Source organism: Dasypus novemcinctus, chromosome 14, assembly GCF_030445035.2.
Source record: "Dasypus novemcinctus isolate mDasNov1 chromosome 14, mDasNov1.1.hap2, whole genome shotgun sequence".
Taxonomy (NCBI): Eukaryota; Metazoa; Chordata; class Mammalia; order Cingulata; family Dasypodidae; genus Dasypus; species Dasypus novemcinctus.
Genome location: NC_080686.1, coordinates 42,905,135 through 42,915,467, shown reverse-complemented (window position 1 = coordinate 42,915,467; position 10,333 = coordinate 42,905,135). Strand labels below are relative to the sequence as shown.

General features: G+C 41.3%; 1 protein-coding gene across 3 annotated transcripts in view; it reads left to right on the top strand.

Annotated features, from left to right (window-relative positions):
• The first annotated feature begins 2,147 nt into the window (after positions 1–2,147).
• TPD52 (tumor protein D52) overlaps positions 2,148–10,333 on the top strand; it is a 99,757-nt gene continuing 91,571 nt past the window's right edge. For all 3 annotated transcript variants that reach the window (XM_058275672.1, XM_058275671.1, XM_004479099.4), the window contains exon 1: positions 2,148–2,443. In XM_058275672.1, the coding sequence (XP_058131655.1) occupies positions 2,425–2,443 (19 nt within the window). In that variant the 5' untranslated portion in view covers positions 2,148–2,424. The remainder of the gene's footprint in view (positions 2,444–10,333) is intronic.

Here is a 10,333-nt window from a genome sequence, read left to right as displayed (position 1 = left end):
TATGAGTCTTCTCTGCAGACGGGCAGTCTCCTCCTTCCATTCCTTCAAGTATGTCGCAGGAAGCTTTTCTGGCCTCCTCAAGTCCCAAACAGGAGCTTCAGCTAGCTCCATATAGCTCTGGGTGTTTGCTAACTGCCCTGTAGCAGGAGCTGACTCGAGGAGCTCCTTACTCCCCCACCATCTTGCTGGTTGTCCACGTTCCATGGATTAAAAAAAAAAATTATTCTGCTACTATATATACAAGCTGACATTTCCCCTTTTAATCATATTAAGATAAGTGCCGTAACCTTAGTAGGGCTATGATGTAGATTCACCTATAGCTGTCACAGGCTGGACTGAGGGGTGAGTGTCCCAGAGAGGAGCCAAGTACAAATGAGAGTAAGAGTCAGTGAGGAGAGATCACTGGTTGGATAGACAGAATAAACCTCATGGAAGGAGGAGATGGTGATTCAGGTGGGGAAGAGCTCCATTTTACAACAATGCAACAGCATGGATCTAGGACACTTGTAGTTCCTTTGGATAACTAAAGGTAATTATAAATCATAATAAAAGCTGCCTGTTTATTGAGTACTATACAACATTGTAAACTGTCAACTGTCAAGCAGCAGTTTCTACACAACAGAGAAGCCCTCTCCAATTTGCAGTCCCAATGGTTTATGAAACTCAGGTACCATCTTAGCATGACAGAAATAACCAAAGTGACTTAAGGAGAAAAGGTATAAAACACTTTAAAAAACAGGGTACTAAATATAAAGTTTTGCTATAGGAACTCTGTACTGTCCATTGATCAGTGGACATGAAGCCTCAAAAGATCCTGGGGAGAGAAGATGTAGCTCCAGTGGTTGAGCTCCCACATCCCACATGGTGGGGGGTGTGTGTGTGTCCCGGGGTGGGTTTCTGGTGTCTCCTGAAGGAATAAAGAGGAACAACAAGCAAAACAAATGCAAGAGCCAACTCAGGGAAGCTGATGTGGCTCAGTGTTTGAGCAACTGCTTCCAGTGTACAAGGTCCAGGGTTCAATTTCCCATACCTCCTAAAAGAAAAAAAAATTCTAGTTGATACAACATTGTGGTGTGGCTAATCCCACGAATAATATCTGTGGGAATGGTTGAGATGGAAAGTTTATATGGTTTATGTTTCTACAATTGGGGGAAAAAAGAGCAACTAAAGAGACCATGAAAGATAAATATAATACATCATCCAGGACTGGATCTAATATTGGAGAAAAGACCCAAAAGGACATTATTAGGACATAGGAAAAAACTGGAATACAGACTGAAAACTTTATATCAATCTTTAAAGTTCTTAAGTTTCCTAACTGTATTTAAGGTGTAACGTTGTTTTTCGGAAATGTATATGGACATATACAAGGAGGACAGCATACACAACTTACTCCCAAATGTTTAGAAAATTTGTAGACAGATGGATTGATAGATGGACAGATAGAATGATACAGCAAAAGGAGCAAAATACTAAAATTGTTGGATCTAGATATGGGGGTGTGTGATAGGTATGTTGGAGTTCTCTGTATGCGTTTTGTATTACTTTTGCAACTGGCCTGTAAGTTTGAAATGATTCCAAAAGAAACAGTTTTAAAGAAAAGATCTCTGTTTATAATTCTGACCTTTGGCTAATTTAATACCTTTCATTTTCCTTAAAAGAAAGTGCTATCCTCAATCCTGGACTCAAAACGGTTATATTAACACATGAAAGTCTTCCTATTGTGTTACCTAAAAAGCTGCACTTTATATGAAAATACAGGATACATAATTTTTCAAGAGAGTCTTTTAATTTTTACCTCTGCTTGTTTCTTAGTTATTGACGCTACCATAGGGTATTATTTCCGTAACAGGGGGATTTTAAGAATTTAAGGGGAAAGCAAGAGCCACTGGCATTTCTTAATAACCTTCCTGTATTTTCTACTCAATAAGTACCTAAGAACAGGTGTTCTCAGAGGCAGAGAAAGGGGATCTCCCCTGCTTCAGAGCGAACTTTTGAATTGATAAATAACTGACGGTGGAATGCAAACGCCGAGCGGGCTCTCGCCCCCAAGCAGCCTCCATGGTTGGTTCCATTTCCCCGCCACCCCACACTTCCCTCCTCCGGGGCCGATTTCCTGCCTGAGCCCGAGCCCGGGCGCGTCCGGCCCCGCTGGCGCTGCGCAGCCGCCCTCCCCCGCTCCCGCGCCGCGGCGGCGGAGCGCACGGGTCCTGCGGGTCAGGTGGCTGGGTGACGCCCCTGGGAAAGCGCTCCCCGCGGCGGGCGGGCGGCGCCGCGGCTCCCGACGCCTTCGGGGGTGGGGACTTCGCCGGAGTCGCCGACGGAGCCCGGAGGAGCGCGGCGCGGCTGGCGGGCGGGCGATCCGAGCCGGGACTGGCTGCTGGCGGCCGAGGCGGAGGGGACGCGAGGCAGCGGGCGAGAGGCATGGAGCCCCGCGAGCAAGGTGAGGGCGCGGGCTCCGCGGGCGCGGCGCTGGGGGACGCGGGGTTGCGCGCGGCCCGGCGCCCGAGCAGGTGCCGAGCCTCCCCGGCGGCCGCCGAACAGGTGGAGAGCCTTCCTCGCCGCGCCGCAAGTTGCATCTCCCCGCCCCTGATCCATCTTCCTGGGCAGCCGGAGCTGGAGGGAGCAGGATGGGCGGTTGGAGCGGGCTGCCGGGGCCGCGTGCATCTCTGGGTGTGAGTGTGTGTGTGTGCGAGCGAGAGAATATGAGCTCTGAGAGAGTGTGTGTGAGAAGAAGGTTCTGGGAGGCGGCGGGCTGTCGCCAGCTTGCGGATCTCCGGGCTGCGCAACGTGATGCGCTTTGGATGGCAAGCAGTGCGGAGGGAGGACAGTTCAGCCGGGCTCTCGTAAGTGATGGTAACTGGAGACTTGGTGGTTTCGCCTCTCAAGATGGAAAAATTACCCTGTACCCTATTTTAAGACTTTCTGCCTTTTTCTGTTTGAGGCGAAGGGTAGGATTTTTTTGTGGCGTTTGATCGTATGGGCGCAGATCCTTTTGGACACACGGATTTAACATGTGAGGTGTTTCCAGTTTGTGGTGTCTGAGGTTGATTTGGAGAACGAGAGCTTTTCATTAGTAACTGTATTATTTTATCCGCCACGAGTTTTTCATTAGTAACTATTCTTTTATCCGCCAAGTTGCAATCCCATAACGTAGAACTCTTCGACTAATTCACCATAGCTTTGGACGCACCTGTTTCTTAAAATAGAAACTCAAGTGAAATTGCCCCAAATAGAGTCATTGTTTGAGAGACGTAGCAATAGTAGGTCTTGTTTTTCAAATTTAAATATTTCCTCATTTTAGAGATATCTGCTGATAATAACCCAATGACTGTAACAAAGAGATTTGTGGCAAGATTTGAAAAAAGATATTAAAATGTTAAAGTGACATTCTTAAGGTAAACATTGGGAATTGGGATTCTGAGCCCTGGCATAACAGCCTTCATTTTTTGAATTTGCCCTCATGCATATGTGTTTTTATATAAGTAGCACTATATTCTGTATACACTATTTTGTCTTTTACTTTTGATACCTTGTGGACAGAATCTTTGGGCTCTTCTTACCCTTTCTCTTCCCCACCTCTCAAATTAACCTCATTCTTAATCATATGAAGATTTATATATAAATATAAAACTATATTTTATACAAATACTTATACACTATATACAAATACAGACATATGTAAATAGTGTTGTTTAGATTTTAACCTTCTTGGGGTTGGAAACATGTACAGTACATTATCTTTGACAATGTTGGATAACAATGGTGACAGGTGCATAATAGACACTCTAATGTTGTGTTGGGAGGCTTGACTCAGGTCTAATGTATATTGTTAAGAGAAGGCCTGGGGTCTACCTTGTAAACCAGTGTTATTCTCTCTGATTTTTAATGGGGAGGGGGTGTCAAACATGAACATCTATTATAGTATTCATGATAAAATCATATTTTATATAATGATGAGTTTTTAGAATAACTGAATTTGTCAAATTAGATTAAATAGCCGTGTTTGACTCAGGAGAATTGATGCTAACTTCTGAAGTATTTCAAATGGAGTGATTAATTTCATTAGATTTTGTAACCTAACTTGGCTGGTACGCATTACTGTCATTAGTACCTCTGCAGTATTCCAATTTGCTGATACACCTTGCATGGTTTTTTTAGCATTATGTTTTATAAGTGTCTAATTCTAAGACATATTTTAGAAATTCTATGTATAAGAGAGTTCTGTTTCTAATTTTGAAATTTTGTCTTCAGGCAAGATATTTGTTAGCAGTGTTGTTTTCATTCCTGGAGGGCAAGGGAAATCAAATCCATCCTTTGAGTGTGGAGAGATGGAGGACTTTGCTCTGAATGAAAGATGAGTCACCGGTGCTGCGTTGGGAAGGTTAGCTGGCTCTCTGCGCAGCTTCACGGTTGGAACCACGTGGCTTTCCTGACACTTTCGATTCTCTCTGCCTGGATGGCCCTTCCACTTTATTTTTGTTTTCACCAGACTCTGACATAAGTGAGGGCTTTTACTTTGCATTTTTTATATTCTCAGGCATATGGTAGGTGCTCAGAAATGTTTGCTGATGGCCCAAGTTGAAAGGGGAAAGCTCCCACGAGCAGCTTCCAGCTGCTAGAACCTCCTGTTCTTCCAAGTTGATCTCTAGTTTCCTGCTTCCCCCTGTCCTTTTTTTCCTCTTTATTCTCAAGAAGCAGAACTCTGTGGTTAAGTGAAGAAAGTTACTGATTAGGCTGTGTTTGGGTTGGAGGGTGAGTTTAGATGTAAGTCGTCCTCACAAATTATTTAGTCTGAAATAAGGCCTAAAATTCTTCAGTTGTCTCCTGAATTATGATTCAGCAAAATATCTGGAACTAAATCAGAAAATCAGGATTTGTTAAAACTTTACTTTTTAATATGCATAGAGTTTTGTTACTTTTGTCCCTTTAAAAAATCTAGATGCAAAATTAAAGTTCTCCTAAGTTCATTTCTGTATTGAAAATGTCTCCTTACACCTTCCTTCTTAGATGAAGTTGTCAAAATCAATCTTTTGCTTCCAGTTTTATTTAACAGAACTGTAAAGTTTAATAATGAATAATGAATGTTATTCATGCTCTTCAATGTCAGGCTCATTATCTACAATTTTTTTGCTTTTCCTAGAACCAGACCTTGTATAAAATACTCTGCTTATATTGAGAGCTCAATAAATGTCAAATGATTTAAAATGCTTTAAACTGCATAGTTAACTAGAGCACATTTTTTTTTTTTTTTGTAAAAAACCTCTTGCTTCCTATTAAGGGGAGGAATAAATATTTATATTCCAGAAATCTCTTATGTTAGTAATAATCTTTAGTTTAGCACCATTACTTTGAATTACAATCACCTAGCATTCCATTAAACATTCTATCTTTGAAACAAAAAACAAAACAAAAGCTTTATAATTTGAAGAAGAGTGAAAGCTACTTGAGATCAAAATTGAGGGGAGAAGGGCTGCAAGAAAACAGAATATCACAATAATTTGAAACTGTAACATATTTCAGCATTGTAATTATGCTTTAGAAATAGCAAAAAAAAAAAAAAATGTGGCATACGTCATTTCTTTAAAAGTAGAACAAATGTAAAGATGATACAGATGATAACTGTGGAGAGCCTGCTCACAAATCTCTGGTTGTGACCCACACAGGCTGTTAAGATTTCTTTGGTCACCAGCCTCGCTTTCCATATGGTGTTAATGTCTTTGTTAGCTCCTGTTCATTTCCTGCATTTATTTTTATGCAGCAGCCTGCTTGGTCCCCAGGGGAAAGCTGAGTGGTAGGCGGGGTTCTGCCCTTTTAGTAAGATCTCAAAACAGAATCAACTATGCGTGCAATAAAAAACTAATACTTCTATTAAAAAACAAACAAAACTGCTAAATCTCCTGAACTTGTGTGCTACTGATTTTTTTGCTGTGGGATAAAAATGATTTTGTTTTCCTTTTGGGGTTAATTATTTCAGCTTGATTTGTTGGCTGTCATAAAATCTCTCTTCTGAGAGCCTTCCGGTTTTTAAACTGGATGGATACCAGCTGTACTGAGGCATAACCTTAGCAGTGTATTTTTATTTAGAAAAGTGTCCAAGAGATTTAAATGTTTAGTGAAAGTTTAAAAAAAAAAAAAAAGTTAAAATTGAAAAATACTTTTTGGTACCTAAAAATAGTTTTTCATTTTAGCAAAATCAGGAAATATAGAGAAGGAAAGTTTGTGTTTATAGCAAATATTTATTTTTATCTATTTTTCTTTACCTTTTGGTTATCTGGGTCTTCTTTTATTATTATTACTACAAAATGCAGTATTAAGGACAAACATTTTCTAGATGACTTTTGGGGGGGGTGGGTTAGCTTTCATGGCCCTGAGCAGCTTTTAATACTTCCTTCTCTGTCTTTTCCCTTTAGACCCTTTTTAAATCAGTACTTAAGATAGTGCTTTCAGACAGGGCTAATAATTTACATGCCTTGGCTTTTATGGATGGTAAGTGTGTTTCATATTGCAGCTATATAGATGTAAATGTCAGTGAAAATTTTTTATAAATGTGACCTTTATCAAATTTTGAATTGGGAACTTATTTAACAGGATCATATGTCACCCATTGTATTCTGAGCTTTGTTGGGGGATATTGTGGTAGGGAAAAGGAGTTTATTAGCCAAACCAAGGGCTGAGGGAATAAAGGGAATAGCTTATCCAACTCTAAGGATTCGTACTTGTTGAGAAATGTGTCACTACAACAGAACACCGTCTTTTATTTGTACTCCCAGCACTCGGTTCAAGTGTGTGTGTAGTAGGCACTCCATTACTATTTGTCATATTGCATATATAGTAATTGGAAAACTTTCTATTGTAGATAGATACAGTGGGATTTGATTTTAAAAAAAAAAGACCAGTAATTAGAGGAAGGATATGGTTTGGCAAGAAAACAGGAATATATGTTCCAAATGTGCTTATAGTTTTATTCCTAATCACTGAGAATCTAGTCTAGAATCTAGTAAATAGAAGCTAAAGTGGTCCTTTACTTCTGCAGTAATTTGTAAGAATGTGTTGTATACATATACAGATAGAAGAAGAGACAGTGTTGTTCATATTTTTATTCTCCAAAGGGTGTTTGGAGAATATGTTCATAAATACATTTTATGTATTATTCTTTCAAAGTTAGTTATTTGCTTCTAATGTGTCCTGAGCTTGGGAGGCATGGGTGATCTCAACACATTTTAGAAAAAGTTTTCTTTGAATGAAAATTGAGAAGGGCAGGAAATATGTTGACAGTAGTGGAAAGTGCTTGCTTTAGGAAACCAGAACAGAAATTCTGTAAAGAGGGAAAAAATGCAAACACTAGGGCTGTCGAGGCATTTAGCAGAGGGTTGATCAACCTTCCACTTTGGAATACCCTGAGGGTCTCACTTTATTAGAAGGCAAAAATGATGATGTTAGCACTTTGCCTTTGAGAGTGCTCCCTAACTTTTCTATGTGTTGTCTCATTTGAGTCTTTCAATGCTGCTGGGAGGTAGGACTGATATTATTTTCATTTTATATGAGGAAATCAAATCTCAATGGTCATGACTTCCCCAAACAGATGCAGGTGGATTTGGAGACCTCTACAAAAAACTTTGTCCCAAACCTAAAATCCTTTAGAGAATAACTTGGAGTCCAAGAAAAAATTGAACTACATTTACTTTCTAGCTTCAAGGGCTGGAAACACTTCATCCTGAAAGTTTGAAGAAAGTTGTTCTTCAAACTTTTTGAAACAAGCTGGAATTTGAAGGGAACAGACTTCAACCCTGCATTACAATTACTTAAGCTTTCCAGTTTGGGTTTTACTAATACTAATGCTCCTACTAATACTTATACCATCACCAACAACATTTGCTGAGTGTTTTCTGTATGCTGGATTCTGTTCTAAATACTTTTCATGTATCATTAAAAAAAAAAAATCTTCACAGCAAACTGTGAGCAGGTGCTAATATCCCTGCTTTACAAAAGAGGTAAGAAGGTGTGGAGAGGTGGAGTAATAACTTCTCCAGGGGAACATAACTTGGCAGAAGCAGATCTGGACTTTAAACCTGCAATGTCTGGCTACAGAGTACATGCACTTACCCAATATATTACACGACCTAAAAGTTATTTTCACTCTCCCTCTTCCTTCCAGAGGTACTGTTCCGTAGAGCAGCATGGCTGTGATATTAGCTGTCAGAAAGTAGCACTAAGAAGTGTGTTTCCACCGAGCACGGTCCATGTGTCTGTTGTGCATCAGAACTAATTGTAAATGTTTAGTGCAAAGAATGCTGGACTTGAAGTCACATCTGGGTTGAAAACCATCATTTTCTGGTTATGAGATGTTGGAGTAGTCACTAAAGCTCTTGGAGGCTGATAATACCTCCAATATTTATAAAAATTAAGTAAATCTGTTGACAGCATGGTGTCTGGTATATGCTTGGTGCTCAGTAGTACTGAAACCGAGTATTAGATGCTTCTGTCAAGTGCAGTTCCCAACTGAAATGAAACATTTTGTTGATTTAGAGACAAATATGACATGATGCCTGCTCCCAGCTGCACAGCTCAGTTTTGGAGAGACAAACAGCTAGGCTACCACCCTAAGTGAAAAGGAGGGCAGAAGGGCTGCTGGGGTCATCAGGAAAAGATTCCCAAGTAGATCACTTTTGAGCTGGGATGTGAAGGCTAAGTAGGAATCTTTGTATGTTGCAAGAAAAAGAAGGGCAAGGAAGGGAATTTATGAAGATTCAATATGTACAAAAGATGTTTTTGAATACTCAGAAATTCCCTATGGCTGGAGTATAAGGTGTTGGCTAGGAGTGGGTGAAAGGTCTTGTGCACTAGGATTGGGAATCGGGGCTGCATTCCGTAGATGATGAGCAGGTGGTAGGTGCTGTGAGGGTTTGCTTTAGATATATGATTTTGGCAGCTGAGTAAAAGGTACTAGCAAATCAGTTAGGAGCTGTCACTGTATTTCAGGTCTGATGTAAGGAGACAAGGTGTGCTGGATTCCTGGGACCTCTGGGTCAGAATGGGTCAGGGATGTGTGTGTGGGGAGGGTGGTCTGAGGAAAACGAAGAGTAGAGAAGAATTGAATGGAAAAGGAACTAGGATAGAAAATATACAAAGAAGAGGTGGTGAGGGGGAGGGCAATCATGAATTTGTCTGGACTGTGTCAAATTTGAGCTTGGCTCTGGTTACCTAAAGCCATTCCCAAAACTTAATGGTTTAAAGTAGAGGAGCGGATGTGACTCAAGTGGTTGAGCTCCCACTTACCACTCGAGAGGTCTTGGGTTTGGTTCCCCACACCTCCTGAAAAAAACAAAGCAAAAAAACAACCAGCAAAACAACCAAAAAAAAAAAAAACCAACTCAGGAAAGCCAATGTGGTTTAGTGGTTGAGCACCGGCTTCCCATATATGAGGTCCTGGGTTCAATTCCTGGCCCCCAGTACAGAGAGAGAGAAACTAACTTACAGCAGTAGCAATTATTACATAGTCACATACCTGCAATTTGGGCAGGGCTCCTTGGGGATAGCAGGTGGGGTCATTTGAAAGCACCCTCACTCACATGTGAGCTGGTGATGCTGGGAAGACTGAAACAGCAAGCCTTCTCCAGCACCTTTCTCTATTGTGTGGCCTCTGATGCCTGCACTTCTTAGGTGTTAGCTCAGGGCTTCCCAGGTGAGTCCTAAGAAGAGGGGGAGGGATACTGTATTGTTTTTTATGACCTAGCCTGGGAAGTCACTTATGCTGTAGTCTATTAGTTAGAGTCACAAAGGCCAGCCCATGTTGGTGAGGGGAATGGCAAGAGTTTCAAAAACATTACAGGGTCCTTGTGGGATGTCCCAAGTGGACAGGTTCAGGAGGTAGGAGTGAAAATTTGACCCTTTAAAAGAAAAAACTGGGCAGGATATGAAGATTTAGGAGACCTTAGCATGTGTGAAGCTCTTAAGTTGCTGAAACTACCCAGGAAAACAAGATGAGCAAAAAGAAAAGAGGAGTGGAATGTGAGCATTTCAAGTCAGGGAGAAAGATGAGTGTGTTAAGAAATATGGAGTTTGGGAAGCAGATTTGGCTCACCTGTTAGAGCAACCGCCTACCACATGGGAGGTCCAGGGTTCAAACTCCTGACTCATGTGGTAAGCTGGCCCACACGCAGTGCTGATGCACGCAAGGAGTGCCGTGCCACACAGGGGTGTCCCCCGCGTAGGGGAACCCCAAGCACAAGGAGTGCTCCCTGTAAGGAGAGCCACCCTGTGAGGAAAAAAAAGCGCAACCCACCCAGGAGTGGCGCAGCACACACAGAGAGCTGATGCAGCAAGATGATGG